Source organism: Perognathus longimembris, chromosome 12 (genome assembly GCF_023159225.1).
Source record: "Perognathus longimembris pacificus isolate PPM17 chromosome 12, ASM2315922v1, whole genome shotgun sequence".
NCBI classification, from domain to species: domain Eukaryota; kingdom Metazoa; phylum Chordata; class Mammalia; order Rodentia; family Heteromyidae; genus Perognathus; species Perognathus longimembris.
This window is the reverse complement of record NC_063172.1, coordinates 20,359,033-20,377,174: the sequence shown is the minus strand read 5'-3', so window position 1 is coordinate 20,377,174 and position 18,142 is coordinate 20,359,033. Positions and strand designations below refer to the sequence as shown.

Below are 18,142 nucleotides of genomic sequence, written 5' to 3'. Positions count from 1 at the left end.
GATTAGGGTTCTTTTATATAATTTAACTCCCTGTATGAGCAACTGTTATCTAATTTTCTTCATATGACTGTGTGGGAAATGGTGCCCAAGAAATAGCCAAAGTGTATATTTTGTTTGCTTCTCTTGTTGTAAATGATAAAGAATATTTTATTGCTAACACAATGGCAGTCTAAATTCTATCAGGATACACAAAAAATTATTGAACTGCTATGGGCCAAATATTGCATCCCTTTAAAATAATACAACTTGCTAACTAGCTCATTTGGAAATCTCAGACATTCCACCATGTTAAGTATATGTTTCTGACAATTCCATGAAATATATAAAAAGCTAACACAGAATGGCAACTGTGCATACCACAAGAGCCTCACCAGAACTGCTGAGTTAGGACTTCCTTGGTACATCTAAGGAAATAAAACTGTCTAATATATACTGGAACTTTAGAGTTGGCCATATTTGCAAGCATTTTCAGAAGAGCCAAACCTTTATGAATTTGCAATAAAGACCTGAAATTCATCATGCTTATGATTTGTAAATATCATGCTTTTCAGTGTTGGTGCTCTTTACTTAAATGTGATAAAGGAAGAAAAAATTGTGGACTTGGAACATATTTACTTCCTTTGAACCTTACATGTATTGAGGATTGGTGTTGGTGTTATCCTGAATAATTTATGAGACATGCTTTCTGAAGTTTAAAATTATATCATTACATATGTATTATATAGTTTTGCATTAAATGCATTTTATTATATATTATTTGCTAATTATTACATATGTTGAAATAAATATAAATTTAAAATATATATATATATATGTGTCAGTACATTTTCTAAAACAGAAAACTGCATTAAGTATCAGTATATTTTATTACCATAAACAATGGAGAATGAAATCATGACCTTCAACATTAAGACTTGGCTTCTTTTCATGAATGTAGCTATATTTAAAGAAAAGAATGTCATGGTCAACTCTGCTTTGTATAGCTTTAGTAATGGGGACAAAGAAAAAGTAAATTTGATAGTAATGTCAGTGTTTGGAAAGTCCAAAATGTCAAATTAAAAGTTTTAACTTCAATTTTAAGTCTATAAATTGTCTATGGGAAAGATTTGGTATTTGAAAGAGGCCTTTTTTTTTGAACAGTCTAGTAGTGATATGCAAAAATTGTAGCTAAAAAGAGCTACATGATTACTAGAATCTCACAAAATTAACCAGTATCGATCAAATTCATCAGTTAGATAATCGTTTTTGGATCTGTTTTGCAGGCTACATGTCTATATTTAGTAATATACAATGATACTGATAATAAAGATTCTTTGCACAAGTAACTTAGAAATTGATCTTATCTGAATACCACTGCATACATTTTCTACCAGCCTACTAATACTTATTATACATTGATATGCATATATAAAAAGAAAGAGCAAGAAAGGAAAATGTAAATAAAACACAAAGGAACTCATTTTCTTTGCCTGATATAAATATAAGTATTAAACAATTGTTCTTAGCACACTTAAAATTGAATACTTCTAGGTTATTATAGGTTTACATCACATATTCTTTTTCAATTTTGAGCCTATGTCTAAATGAATGTATTCAAGTTCCTCAGTTTTGCAATCCCAATGTAGTGTTAGCTGACATCCTCCCTGCCCAGGTTTTTCTGAATCAATTTAGTCTTTAGTGCTTAAGTTTAAGACAGCCTTACAATATCTTTACAACCGCATAGGTGCAATTCAATTACTTATATGATCTAAGATGGTTCTTTAGAATTTCTAAATAAGCTCTCTCTGGTGATACTCACTGCTCTCTTCCTTACTTATTATATATGTAAAATAAGCTAATCATATTGCTTCCAGATTTCACAGCCATCAAGCAGTTGTTTCTACTAGGAAAAAAGGCAACGGCTTCATTGTAACTAATAATGTCATTACTTTCTGGGAGATGAACTAGTGAAAAGAGAAATTTTCTTTTAAAAAAGTGGAAAGTGGCCACTGGAATTCATGGCTCAGAATCAGGGTTACTGTGTGTAATTCATAATTATATTTGTGATTGTGAAAATGAAAACAATTGGAATTCTTTCAGTTAACACAGAATTCCCCTTAGTACATCATCTTCATGATGTTTCAATTTTCATTAAAATGCCCCAAGGAAGGGAACACACACAATGTGAGAGGTTTTCATAACTTATAAGGAAATTTGATGCAGACTAAACAACATAAATGTAAATGTTATGAAATGAGGAGATTTTCAAAAAACTTTCAGTCAGTCTTAGAAAAAAATCACTTTTAACACTCAGCAAAGCAGACTTAGAAGGCAATAAATGCTTCCTTCTTTCTCTTGATTTATGTTCTTCATATTAAAAAAAATTGTGTTCATTTCCCCACCAGGAACTGGAGGTATATGATATATATTAATGGTTATTTAAGGCAATGGTGTCACAATATCCCAAAGTGATTTTCATACTATATTTAGGTTTGTATATTTCACAGAACATAGACATCCTTCAAACACTGAAATTATTAACTATAAGCTCTTAGCATGTTCCATTCTGAAAAAAATACAAACATTGACCTTAACAATCTAATAGAAATGTACATTTGAATGGAGAGAAAAACTGTGAACAAATACAGTAATTGTATTTAATATATACTATGCATAAAATAAACCATGTAACTTGTGTTTAGGAAATGGGTAGGGAGAATGGATGAACAAGAAGGGAGGGGTGACATTGTCCAAGAAGCACTGTACTATCACTCCTAACATAACTTAAAGAACTGTAATCTGTTTGTACAATTCCTTAAAAATAACAGTTTCAAAAAGTTTGCTTTTAAATCAGGCAATTTAGAGGAGAACCAGGTAATCAAATGCTTGGAAGGAGAAAAGTAATGCTGAAAAGTTGGACTTTGAAAAATCTTTCTAAGGAATTCTTGCTGTATAAATGAATATTTGCTCATTTAAGTTGCTTCTTAAAACTTAATTCTATGCTGCAAAACTACATTTATCTTGTCTTGGTTTCTTGAAATAAATAAGTTAAAAGGTGTCTGGAAGGGGTAACAGGACTGTAAATGCTGTTCAACCCGTTTAGTTGTGACCCCTTTTCTTGTCTTCCCAAGGAAAGTTTTTCTCAAAAGAAAATCTGTTCCATCTCAAGGTAATCCTACACGGTAACTATGAAAATGAGTCCATCTTTGACATTTAACATTGCAAATCTGCATTTCTCTCAGTATCTGCATGTATCCAGTACAGAGAAAACATGATGAGCCGTTGTTCCTGCTCAAGAAATAGAATGCATTCAACTCCCATGGTGCCATTCTGTCCGTAGGGAATATGATGTGTCTAGCTAAATGCTGAACCGCCTGCCAGGGAGTGACAACATCCTTGGGAATAACTGAGCGACTACATGTGAAGAAAGATCGTTTCAAGTTGTTTTCTGTATCCTTCATGTGGTTACATTGATCAATTTATCACAGAAAGGGATGGTTTAACTGAATTATCCTCCAGAGAGTTTATTTAATTGGTTTGAGGTAAGCTTCAGGCACAGGTTTTTTATTTTAAAAGCTCTCTAGGTGATTCTAATGTGCCACAAGAGATGAAGACCACTGAGCTAGATGAAAGCCTCTGGATATGACATCTTAAAGGCTAACTGCCTACTGGCCCCCTCCCCCATTTGTACCGATTTTATTTTCAATTCCATGCACCCCTCATTATAAAACTTTTCCTCAGCTAACGTCACCTAATTTACTACACACAGAAATAAAACCGTTGGGATTGAAGGCTTCTATCACAAGAAAATGGTGCCTTTTCTGATTACCAGCTAAATACCATTTATAGTTTGCATAATTCCTTCCTCAGTCACCCACTTGGGCAAACAGGATGCACCAATTCCTAGGCAAGGGCAACACCAGCCCCTCAATTCTAAGTACCAAAGTCTCCCCATCTCAGGACATTCATCTTCCCATAGACTCTATTGTCACCTGCAACTCCTGTCTCTCTCCATAAGCTGTATATATTTGTCTTCATTATGAGCCTCGCCCATCTTAAAAGCAGTATTTCCTTAACTGCAATGTCCTCTGGTAACCTAAGTCGTTCTTGTCTTTGTTCTGGATATCTGGCTTCTGTTTTTTTTTTTTTTAAGCCAGATTTTCTCACCTCATTACTCCTCCGCGATAGCCATGTAGCTTGTACAATAATAGTTCCAAAGAAAATGATTTTATCAAGCTTATTGGGGACCTCTGGGCTTTTGAGTTCAATGAGTTATTTTGTTGATTGTTTTGCAGCATTTAACCATGTCAACCATATCTTTTTCTGTGATGGCTTAACAAAAATTTCTCTCTCTCAGTCTTGCTCCTGTTTGAGCTGTTTCTTTTTTCCCCAGTCTCTTTCACAAGCTCCACTTCCTTCAGCTGTTCTTTATATATCAATGTCTCCTTAGATAATATCTCTTCTAATCCTATTTCTCTTACCACTGATGTAAAGGCCTACTAGGTTTCACACTCATGACAATTGCTTCCAAAATGAATGTTTAGTATTGCCTCTGTCAGATCATCCATTGTTTCATTTGTTTTCCATTGCATGCTACTTATTTCTAAACAATTTCCAGCCATTAATGTGTAATTGACAAAGAAAAATCATATGCAATATACACTTGATTCATGCCTACATTGTGAATAGATTACATTAAAATAGTTAAGATCTCTCTAAACTCAATCCCTTGGCTTTTTCATTTTGGTGAGCAAATATAATATCAAATTTGTAAGCATATTTAAATGTAGAATATATTATAAACCTTGTACCCTTTGACCAATTGTCTCCACTTCAAACCTAAGACCTTAATTATCACTATTTTATTCTCTACTTGTAGACATTCTCTCTCTCTCTCCTCTCTCTCTCTCTCTCTCTCTCTGTATGTGTGTGTGTGTGTGTGTAATTGTTTTTCTCTGCCTTCTGTGTTTTACCTAATAAAAAGTCCTCTAGGGTCAATCATATTGTAAAAAATTACAGTTTCTTTCTTATTAAGGCTAATAGAATTCTGTGATATATGTAACATGATTTCTTAACTTATCTGTTAATGGACACATTGTTAGATTCCATGTCTTGAACACTAAAAATAATATGGCAATGAATATGAAAATAATGTTAACCCTTAGACATACTGGTTAAAATTTTTGCATGTTACACACAGTAATGGAATTGCCTAATCTTATTTTTAATATTTGAGAGACTTCTATACAGTTCATGACACCCATCGGTACTATTACTTTTATCCTGCCCAACAGATCTGTTGCTACTTTAAGAACTGATATTTTTTTTACAGTGAAAAAGCAAACTAAGAGGGTATGTATTTCATATCTTTAAATTTTCCCTTTTATGCATTAATAGAATTAATGAAAAACATACTAGGTCCTTCAATCTTTATACTCAGAGCAAGTCCTTTCAGCAAACTCAAAAAATGATCCTTTGTATATCATGGAGATAGTTTAGTAAATTCCATAGATAATTCTTTAAATTTCCTTCTATAGCAGTGGCTTTGACTCAATATTTTCAACCATTTACAATAATTTTATTACTTTCCTTTTATCCTATAATTATATTAAGATATTATATTTTCAGATCTTGGTTATTCAATTAAGCTCCATCATACATTTTTGTGAGGCTACTTATCCAAATTTTATTATCAAAATTTAATTGCACAAATAAGGACATTGCAATACTTACATGCAAATCTATGATGCATTTTTCTTAAATTTACTGTCCCTGGCTTCTTTTTCCTCAAGGCTAGCACTCTACCTTTTGAGCTATAGCACCCACTTCTAGCTTTTTCTTCTTATGTGATACTGAGGAACTAAACCAAGGGTTTCATGCATGCTAGGCAAGCACTCTACCATTAAGCCACATTCCCAAACTCTTTGGTGTGTTTTATCATGCTATCTATATGTATGAAATCTACTTCAACCACAAGTACCATCATTAGTTACTATTTATTTTTATTTTCTTTGGTTTCTTGATTATTGGTCATAAATGACATTGGCTTTACCATTATTATATTTAAAATTTGTGGCTTCCTTTGTTAATGTTGGAAGTTATTTTACTCTTAATTTTCTGGTTTTTAAATCTCCTTGAATTCTTGTTTAGTGACTTTAAATAGTAAAATTTTTAATCATTAAGAGTTTTCAAAATCACAATCCTTAGTGTATAATACATTTTAGAATCACATTATGTTTTCATAGATTTTTATTTTAAAAAGTAACATATTATAATAATAGAAAGGAAATGCATGAAAAAATGTTTACTTTCATTTGAAATTATATTTTCATAAGAAATGTAATGTAAAAAGTCAATAGAACTTAAATTATGTTGTAGTTTGGTTACCAGTAACTATTTAGATACTAAATACATTTATCTTAAAGATGGATATTCCAAATGCAATACTACAGGAAACAATAGCATTTTTGTTAGCAATAGTTTATTAAGCATTTAAAAATTACTATTTTTCTCTATGTGTAGGACACATTCTGGGCTTATGATCTTGGATATGATAAGGACACCTGTGCATCCAAGTTCATTTCCACACTATTTGTAATACCCAAGATTTGGAGCCCAGAAAAATGTGGAACTTATACAAGATGGAGTTTTACACAGCCATTAGAAATTATAAAATAAGGTAATTTGCAGGCAAATGGGTGGAACTAGGATAAGTGATGCTAAGTAAGGTAAGCCAAACTCAGAGACAAATGGTGCATGTTCTCTCTAATAGGTGGAAATTACAAATAAAATGCACTGTGCTATGACAAATTATACAGGATACAAGATACTCACACACAGTGAGACCAAAGGAGGACATTTTAGGAGAAAAGCATAAAGGCACAATGCCTAAATGCCTCTTCATATTTATCTAAAATGGTATACAGAATCAAATGAACTCCAAGGCATGGAAACAAAATACTTTTTATGTTTTGAATATTCTTTTTTTTGAGTGTTTGTTATTTATTCTTTCTGTAAGCCATTTGTTTTTAGCAATTCAATGAATAGGCTTGAACCTATACCCAACCCAAGAATTAAGACACTAAAGGCCTCTTCTACCTGCTCCTTCCTTAGTTTTACCCTACTCGTGGTACCAAAGCCAACCCTTCCTTATCTTTCCCTTATTTTCTGTTACTATTATTGAACACATATGGAAGCCTTAACATATATTGCTAATTGTTTGTATTTAAATTTCAATAAAATGTGTTATTTGTATTACCTTTAAGTAGTTGTACATAGGGGTTTAAATTGAACATGTAAGCTTATGAATACTTTATGTATTGTGTATTCCTGTGTATATCGTCAGGAGGATGAAGGAGAGGACGTAAAAACCGAGGGAGAAAGGGTGGAAAAATACAACAATGGAGCTGTCTGAACATTGATGAAAGTGAATTATACAATTGTGGGTAGATAAGGGAGGAAAGGACTGGGAGGGAAAGAAGGAATAGAAGACACCTTATCAAAGTAACTGTAATCATTACCTGAAATATATAATTGTAATTCCTCTGTGTAATGTCTCTATAACAACAATTAAGTAAATTAATTTAAAATATAAAATAAAATATAAAATACTGAAATAAAATAACTGCAACATTTTCTCCAGTGTCCCAGAAAGAAATAACTCTTTGGGAGTAGGTTGAATTTCCTAGGCAAACCCTACAGCTAGCACAGTGTACTTCATGACATCACAAATAAAAAAGCTGAAGTTCAGGAGAGATGAAGCAAATAAGCAAAGACATACCTTCAAAATTATTTTGTTCATTATTTGCATATTTTTCTAATGCTGTGTTGGCTAGGCAGATTTCAGAACAATTATATACAAGAAAAGCACCATTGAAATATAAAATTTTGAATTATTTGGGTAGTTTTGAATTTGAGATAATTAATTTTCTACAAGTAAGGTGTTTATCAATGTATCTTTATGAATTTCCTTCAAATAACCATGAATAATATTTTATTAAAATCTGTTAACTTATATAGAGAGAACTGCAAGATTTATTTGTTAATTCAAATTACATAACACAAATTTAGAACTATTGCTTTTACTGAAAATAAAAATGACCACCAAGAAAAATGATTGTGTGATAAACTTCTGTATCTGCACCATCTGCCTATCTTCCTCACCATATGCCACTCTATTTACTGCTAATATCATCTTTATTATGCATCATTTCATCTGTAACATTACTTGATGGAACTAAGAAGACAGCAACAACAACTACAGAAAAACACCTGGTATGTACATTTCTGGATGACAAGTTTCAGCAGGTTCTGGTTTGCTTCTAGGCATAATGCTCTAATTGCTTTTGCATCACGGGAAGCATTTTGCCAGTGACTTTCTTCACTTGCAAGGATTGCATTGCTATCTTCTTAACATGTCTACTATAACTAGTTAAATCTTAACATAACAGTTATATGATTATTCATTATAAACTTAAATAAGTGTGTAAAACGGATATAATAGTCAATTTGGCTAAATGTTATGATTAAATAAAAATTTGAATAAAATAAAAATGATTTTTAAATTATCAAAACGTTAAATATCCTAAAAGCATTTGATGAATTAATTATGTTTAAGAATTTATGACAGTGAGGATCATAGTTCTTAGATTTGGCCAGTAAGTATTAATCATGTAGCCTATATGCACATTTTAAAAATTATATATGAAAATGTAATTATATTTCATTTATATTTTGCTGAATCAAAGAAAACTTGCAACATATCAGTGACTACTTCCAATTTCTTGAAAATTTGAAATACGTACATTAAAATTACAAGTATCTTAAATGTTTTTATTATTTTTCATTTTCTTGAGTATTTTATGTCAAAGACATATGTTTTCTCCCCATGACATGATTAGTTAGCCTTGACAAATAGAAATGGTCACTGATGCCATAATGACAGTAAATATAAAATAACTTTATTGAACATGGTAAATGATAAGTAAAATAGAAAGGGACTTTGGGAGAAGGTAACACTTGATTCCTTGATAAATGGGAAGACTTTAGTTAACTTGAGTTTGTTATTCAAGGACAGGTGAAAATAAAAAGCCTGATTCTGCTTAGTATTGAGATGTTGAAATGAACTTCTGATAAAAAAGGAATCAAAATTAAATGGAATTCATTCTTGAATTATTCTGGAAATCAAAAGTGTGATCATAAGAAATAGCCTTGAGAGCAAAATAACTTCTATACCAACTCTAGTAATGACTGCTTGTCTAATTCAATCTCCATCTCCATTTAACTTCCTAATGTACAGTACTAATATAACCTCTATGCATAGATAGAATATCACTGTAAAAATGGTAATTTATTTTATAAGAAGATTATGGATCTGATTATAGCTTATGGATTTTTCAGATTATATACATCATATATATCATTTTACTTTTATTATGATACGGAATTGGGGAACATTCTTCAAAAATAATGGAAGTACCATTTTGATGGGATTAAATTGTCAGCCATATGTAGACCAAATTAAAAACAAAACGGAAAGGCTTGAAATAGTATAGGAAACTTAATGACGAAAGGAATGATGACGTGAGAATATATCTTGAGACAACGAAGGAGTAATATGACAATTTTCATAATTCTTCACTCTAGATCTTTCACTATGTTACAGGGAGTATCCATACCCAACCTCATTCCCCACATGGGAAGTTCATGTGTTGATTTTGCTCATGGTATATCTACTGTACATGGAATGATTTCCAAATTCAACTCTCTCTGTTGATACAAACCAAAAGAAAATACTTCTAAGTCCTGGCCATCTCTAAGCATGGAAATATTCTCTCTTATTTGGGTATTCAAATGATTATACCTACATTAATGCAAAAATGATCTACTCTATGCTATCTTGATTAACTATCTTAAATCCTGCCAATTTAATATGATAGTCAATTCTACCTCTGGAGTATAATTTATTTAAATATCAAGAATTCTAAAGTAAATATGGAACATATAATTCAACAGCTTACTACAAGAAGTCAACCACTTACTAGCAGAAACTCTACCTTGCAGACATGTACTGCACTTCCAACCAAGTAACAGTTATTTCCATAGAAGTAAACTGAGCATTCATATACACATTCCATTCAGAGAATAATATTATCAGTTGAGTTTATATAAAATCATGCATAATAATTTCTATTTTTTATTTATCCTTAATTCATAATTTTCTGCTTGTGTTAACTTTTGGTCCCTTTAAAATATCATCATTTCTTGATTGTTCAACCATGAAATACACAGACAGAGCTATATTAATAATCTCTCAAAGGTGCAGTGTACTGATACTGCAATTTATGCTGCTCTCTGGTAGAAAGCATATTTATTCTGCCCAAGCACCCATGAGACATGAAAACTATTCTTTGTTCAAATTCACAATGGGTAGTCATTTTCAAACTTCAATTACTATTTCAACATGTTCTCTCCATTACTGTCTCCAGCATCACAGATAGTAATTTCTAACAGCAAAAAATGTGTCTTATAAAGCATATGCATATGTGCCTCACAAGCAATAAGCAGATAAAGCTATGGAGACATGATTAATATCAGACGAAATGTTGTAAATTTACAGGGAATTATTACAATATATGAATCTCAATCATGCAATTTTTATACCTATTTGCTAATGACTATTGAATGAGTATAGATGTAGATATACCAGACACAAACATCTATCTGGAAATTGAAGAAAAACAACCACACATTAATATTCAACAAACATTCCTTGAAAATGAAGTCAGTTCAGAGCTGCTCTTTGTGCTTTAGGCTTGATGAAAAATAACAAAATAATGTGACATATAATTTCTTCCTTTGAACTATTTACAATCTCAAGAATGATTTATTTTTTTTTGTCAAAATGAGAGTCTTGAATAAAAATGGTTTGTAGTTGAAATTTCAGGTTACACAGATTTTACATTCTGTGATCTAGCGCTAATTTCTTCAGTGAACTTTTATTTTGCATGTGAACATTATTCTCCTACTTATTAGTATACCATTTCTTTCTATATTCACTTTTGTGACCAAAAATGCATACTTCTAATTTATGTAACACTGAAGTAGGACACTTGGAACACATGATTTAGAGGACAAGAAGTGGCTCTTTATATCTACCATTTTGTATTTACTGGAGAACATCATAAGAATTCATTGTTCAGAAGGGCAGTGATATATTTACTGCCAGAAAATTTGCAAGAGTAATTCCTTGGAACCATAGTACTCAATGATCACTTGATGAAGAAAAATCAAAGATGCTTTATGCTTCATACACAGGAAAATGGTAGCATTCTTTGTGCTTTCATATATTTGAATTTCTTAGAGCTATTTTCTCAAGTTCTTTCTCCTGTTTTCTCTCCTGTTTTCAGGCCTAAGATTTAAATCTAGTTTGCAAACTAGCTCCAAGATAATTTACACAATAGTACGTAACTTTTAGTTTAATGTCTTTCCATTAATGATTGATATTTTCATCATACACATTTTAGGATTATTTTTAATGTAAGCAAATTCTGTGCCATTTAAAATGAGAACTATAATGAATAGACATCTATACATGACCAGGAATGTTTACTTGATTTGAGAATTTCTCACTGTGTTACCAGGTGGATCAAGTATTCTGTTGCTTCTAATTTGTTTCTCTGTTCCTTCTAATTGTCTGAAGCCTGGCATATTCCTCCCAGCTTAAGAAAAGCCTTTTAAAAAGACATTGCCATTTTCCAGCCATTTGCATTTCAGAAAATGGTCAGATCATTATATGTTGTATGTTCTTCATTTCTCAAATAAAAATAAAGTTGATGATAGTTCCCTGGGATTGTTTTGAGGATTAAATGAGACCTAGTACATCCCTGGAATATAGTAAATGTTGGAAATTGTGCCAATGATGACAACATTGTAGTAACTGTGCCCACTTCCCACATAGCTCGGGTTTCACTGCCTTCACATTCATTAACAGCACAAGAGACTTTTTTTTTTTTTACTCAAAAATACTTGAACATCATCTTTCCATCCTCCTTGTCACTTCCTACTTCTACATCCAGTTAATTCTGAAATACTGTGCTTTCTCCTCTTGGTAGTAGTTCTCATACTTGCCCTTTCTCTTCCCCTGACATCATCCTCACTCAAAGATATGGTGAATCTAAAGTTCTCCCTATGATACAAGAGCTAAAGGCAATTTGAGTACACTACAGCAACACAAAAAGGCCATTATTCAAAATAGCCACCAGCACAACATGAACACAAACACAAAAAGGCCATTATTCAAAATAACCAGCAGCACAACATGCGCACTACTAGAAATGTCAATAGGCTCATTTTCAAGTGAAACTTCATGAAGTTTTAAATGGAAGAGCTCCTTTTAGTTCATACAGAAACATTTTTATTTGAAGACATGTAGTGGGAGTGGAAGCTAGGAAGAGGAGAAAGACTATGTTTTCTTTGTTGGCAATCCAGTTTAAAGAAGAGGAAAATGAGCAAGTGCACCAGATGGCAAAGAGGCAGTCAGAAGGTGGGAAAAGAGTATAACATTATAGAAGCCAAGGGAAGCTATTGCATTATTTAGTTATATTCATATCTTGTCTAAATGAGGTCATACTTATTTCTATACCTTGTCAAAAATGGTGATTGGGGTTTAAATTTGAGAAGTGGATTTGAATTTTCCTGGCAGAAACTAAAAATTTGTGCTTCTGGGATTCAGTATAGATCAAAGGCTTAGTTTTTGACAATGTTTATGCTTTTTTCTAATGATATTTGCAAATTAGTTTAAAAATATATAACATTTATGATACTGATGTTAAAAGAAAGCATCATGCCTTCTAATCAGATATTTCTTTGTATAATACTTGCTGGAATTAATGACAGATGGAATGAACAAATTTTAATACTTGAACTCTCTCACACACACAAAAATGATAGTCAGAATTAGATTTCACCTCCTTTTTTTTCTTCCCAAGCAGTTAAGATTTCACATTCTTTTACAATAATATTCTCTGTATTTAACACAACTATAGCTCACATTTTCTTCAGTTGGTATTTTGCATACATGTGCATCTATTATAAATTCACCGATATAAACACCAAATCTTTATATGCACCTATATATAAATGATCTAAAATTGCTGATAATAGGTAAAGACAGAACACTGACTGACTTGTCTTTGTTTACCTTAATTATCTGTTCGGTACAAATTCAGCAGTCAGTCCACTGTTACCATATCACAACTCAAATGATTTTTATAATTAAAGATACGAGAAAGAAAACAATACATGCCATTACTAATAAAGAGTATAATAGTAGTGGGCTGGGAATATGGCCGAGTGGCAATCGTGCTTGCCTCATATAGATGAAGCCCTGGGTTCGATTCCCCAGTAACACATATATACAAACGGCCAGAAGTGGCACTGTGGCTCAAGTGGCAGAGTGCTAGCCTTGAGCAAGGAGAAGCCAGGGACAGTGCTCAGGCCCTGAGTCCAAGGCCCAAGACTGGCCCCCCAAAAAAGACTACAATAGTGATTTTTTCAAAAAGTAATCCAGGAAAACTACCAATGTCTTATAATGCAAACTTTGTACATCTGTGTATTGTTGCTTGATTACTAGGTTGGAATTTGTTTGGAAACCTTATACAGAGACACAACATTTTACAGATCTTCAACAAATATTGTTTAGATAGCTCAGTAGATGATTTGTTAGTCACTACAACTCATAGTCAATTGCAATTTATGCTCAGTGAGACAAGCTTAAAACTATTTTGGTATGTTCAAAGAGTGGTTTTTTTTATTGAAAAATCTGTTTTTACCTTTACATACAGGCCTGTGGTCACTCCAAGCAGCAAAAACTTCAGCTATCCGTTGGCAAGTGATGCTCTTTGCCCCCTGTAGGACATAATCTTCATCACAAGAGAATTGAACAGTTGATCCAAGGCTAAGATTGAACAAAGGATTGAAAACTATGATTAGAAATATGGAGGATAATACTCAGACCAATATTTATAGGTGGTATTCCAAACAATAATTTGTCTGGGAAAACAGTGTATCCATATAGAATTTAAACTAATATATTGCAAAACTAAAAACAGATGCACTTAGTGTGAATCAGTAAATGCATTTATTGATAAGATTAATGGAAATTTAAAGTAATATTTTGCTAATCATCTTCAATATTTCACTATTTGTTGAAGAGACTGAGGAAAAATAACTGAGTTCACCATTCTCAGTAGGTGGTAAATATGAGCAAAATGGACAGCTAGATACAACTTTTAGCTTTAGGTTCATATCATATCAAGTACATGTCTAGTATAAATTTCCAGGTGAACATGTGTGTAAATATCTATACTTATTTGCAAAATAAATATGTATTTAGACAATATCCATACTTAAGTCTTCAAATTTTTGCTGACTTCATTCCATATAAAATTTCTGCTCTATTTTGGTGATTTACAATTAAACCAATTAAGTTTAGATTAAATTAAGTTTTAATTCATGGTAAAATGTTTTTTTTTCCTTCCTTGAATATGAAGCTTAAAATTCTGTATAAAAATAATGCTACTTATCAAAGATAGTGGATGCTTTTTCTGAATCAAAATACAGACTGCACATTGTTGTTGTTTTTTCTTGTAGGTTATTGTGAAATGAGTCAAATTAACTATGTGAGGAAGTACTTATGTTCTTAGCTAGATTTAACCCTACAACTTATATATACTTCAAAACATCAAGGTACAAATGAAAATACATCAATTTGTATGTGTCAATAAAAATCCCCAAACACAAAAATAATTCTGAAAATTTTATTATAACTAGTTTACAACAAGGAAAATATAGTTTCTATTTATTGAGAAGAGGAATAAAGAAAAGACAAAAATGTCATTTCATGAGCTTTTATAGTTGTTTTATAACATCTTCTATCTGTTCCATTGAGAATATTGTGTTGGATTTCAAAACCCATAATTCAATATTTATCACTTTTACTTAGCATATTTTCACTCTTTTGAAATTTATTTTTATTTTTTGAGAAAAGACACAAGCTTTGTTATTGGTATACAAAAGTATTAATAAATAGAAATGTAAATATTTATTGTTTATTTATTGTTTTCTCTTTTTGAATAGTTATTTATTTATTGTCAAAGTGATGTATAGAGGGGTTAGTTACAGTTTCATAGGTAAGGCAGTGGGTACATTTCCTGTGTAATTTTTTAAGTCCTCCCTCATTTCCCCCCTCCCCCCTTCCCCTTTCCCTCTCTCCCCATGAGGTGTACACTTGGTTTACACCAAATGGTTTTCTAAGTATTGCTTTTGGAGTCATTTGTCTTTTTATGTTTTGTCTCTCAATTTTGATATTCCCTTTCCCTTCCCTTGATTCCATGTAGTCAATCCTTAAATCACATCCATTTAAATAACAGCTCTAATTAAGAAATTCCTTTACTTCAAATCTTCCTTGCAGTTATATTGCTTACTCATCTAAAATAGCCTAATGAATTCCAATTTATCCATACATCTGTGATTAGACAAAATATTCTTAGTTCAGGATAGTCTCTCAAAGCTATTTGAATCTTACAATCTAGGAATACCTCATCTGACATATACTTGGTTTTCCAGGACCAAGAGAAATAATGTGACTAGAGAGGTATGAATAAAGATTTATCACAATAACTTAAGAAATTAGGCTTCCTGCCATATTGACTACAACTCTAGGATTTAGTAAGGATTAAGGAAAGTGGGCAGTAGGTATAGATAGGGCTATGAATCATGTGAATGACATTTTCTCATGCTATGTTTTAAAGTGTTCCTTATAATTGCAGAGTGATGAATACAGTTTGAAGAGTCAAATTACGAGTTGGGAGTGCAGTTAGTAAGCTATTTCAGTAACCTTCAATATAATGGAGGTTACATTAGGGTAATTTGAACTAGGAAGAGAGTAAACACAAGTGGTGATAAAACATTAAGAGAGAGAGAAAGAGAGAGGGTGAAAGATAAAAGAAAGAAGAAAGATGGGGCTGGGGATATAGCCTAGTGGCAAGAGTGCCTGCCTCGGATACACGAGGCCCTAGGTTCGATTCCCCAGCACCACATATACAGAAAACGGCCAGAAGCGGCGCTGTGGCTCAAGTGGCAGAGTGCTAGCCTTGAGCGGGAAGAAGCCAGGGACAGTCTGTGCTCAGGCCCTGAGTCCAAGCCCCAGGACTGGCCAAAAAAAAAAAAAAAAGAAGAAAGAAAAAAGAAAAAGAAAGAGAAAGAAAGGGGAGGGAAAGAAAGAAAGAAAGAAAAAAGAACGAAAGAAAGAGAGAAAAGGAAAGGAATAAAGAAAGAAAGATAAAAGAAGGGAGAGAGGGAGGGAGGGAGACCTAGAAGAGGGCCTGGTCTACAGGATTTAATGCTACTTTCATTAAATTATTAAATTAAAAATTTCTAGAGGTCATTACATTTGTCACTGATGAATATAGTATTTTAGTTTTAATGAGAGTTTAGATTTTAAAAGGAAATTATGGCATTGTTATTAAGTGATACGAGTTTTAGCTTTTTTCTTTGGGTTACAGCAAATTAATTTATATTGTCTAGAGACAGGCATTTTCATGAAAGACAAAACTACTCTGCTGCCAAAGACACACTGGTCACAGTCTGAAATTTATGCACACCCCCCAAAAAAAATCAATAATGATTTCCCTTTAGGAACATATTAGGTATACTGTTTTACATTTGGACTGAAGTAAAGTACTGGCAACAGTTTATATTACTGAGTCAGAGCCCTCTTCTAAACCATAATTCTGCCCTCTATCAAAGAGATAAACAATCCCTATAAGCCATAGCTATTCCACTTGTTGTAATAGTTTGACCAAAAATCAATCATTAAGGGTACAATATCTAATACATAACAGAGACTCAATTATTTTCCTCAATCAAGTTATAATAAAATGAAATCCTGACTCTCAGAGTTCTTGAATTTTACAGTCATTCATATTTCCCAATTTTGTTGTTTGTCTTGATTTAAAAATTTATTCTCCTAATTTATTCCAAAGAATTCTGAAGGAAACTTTGTTTTCTTTTGGACCTGGATTCAAGTTGTGATCCTTCAGATCCCATCCTTCTGAGTAGTTAAGATGACAAATGGGAGCCACCACAAGCCAGGCTCTAAAATTATATTACTAATCACTCCTTTTTGTTGTGGAAGTCATTGATATTGCCTCCATTATTGAAGGTACACTTTATTTTGGAGAATCTTCAAGCATCTCCAGCCAGGATCATTAGTATAGTTTATCTAATTGAAATATAAATATCAGTAAACACAAACATATATGTACTTAACATTGTGTATACAATATAAAAATACAAAATGACATGAGCGTAGACAATCAATAGAATATGCTATTGCTCATTCTAATTGAAATTCAATGAATATTTGAACAATTGCATTGTGTTCTATGAATATTCTAAGATTTGAGTTTCATTAAAATATATTTATATAAATGTGTGTGTATATATTTATGTATACATACATACATGTAGACTACAGTGAAATAAAAACTAAAAAGACAAACTATGCCCACTGTAATTTCTCCATCATTGCTGAAGAGAGTTCTTCTCTGCTGAGCTAAATGAAACCTTCCATTTTAAAGAATAGTCTGATAGAATATTCCAAAAGAAATGATTGAACACATTAATTTGAGAGAATCATAGCATCAAGAATATGATCTGTGATGACATTATTTGGAAACAAATGTTGACCCCTGTCCATGTTTAAGTGGCATTATCTTTTCAGAAATGATGCTTATTATTGCAAAAACATCCTATTATAATTGAAGTCGTCAGTGGAAAAGTTGAGATTTTTTGAGATATATAAATTTTCACCTATTTTGACCCAAGATAGTGAACATAGGATTTTAATTGTATCCAAACAAACATGTGATAAAATACTAAAAGACATGTGAGAAATAGGAAAGCATATTATTTTACTTAAAAGTCCACATAATTTTCTAATACATGGAGAAATTTAACAGTAAATCAAATGAATGCATTCTAACTAATTACTAAACAAATAGAAATTATCCAGGCAAATATATATATATATATAGAAATTAAAGGACATGTAAAGCATTTGTTTATGGAAAAGAAAAATACTAAGCATGCAGAAATTGAC

The 18,142-nt window shown here is 32.0% G+C and overlaps 1 protein-coding gene across 3 annotated transcripts in view; it reads right to left on the bottom strand.

The window, feature by feature from the left end:
• The window catches only part of Csmd3 (CUB and Sushi multiple domains 3), an 860,328-nt gene that overhangs the window by 483,115 nt on the left and 359,071 nt on the right, over window positions 1-18,142 (bottom strand). For all 3 annotated transcript variants that reach the window (XM_048358905.1, XM_048358906.1, XM_048358908.1), the window contains one exon: window positions 13,812-13,936. In XM_048358905.1, coding sequence (XP_048214862.1) covers window positions 13,812-13,936 — 125 coding nt within the window. The remainder of the gene's footprint in view (window positions 1-13,811; window positions 13,937-18,142) is intronic.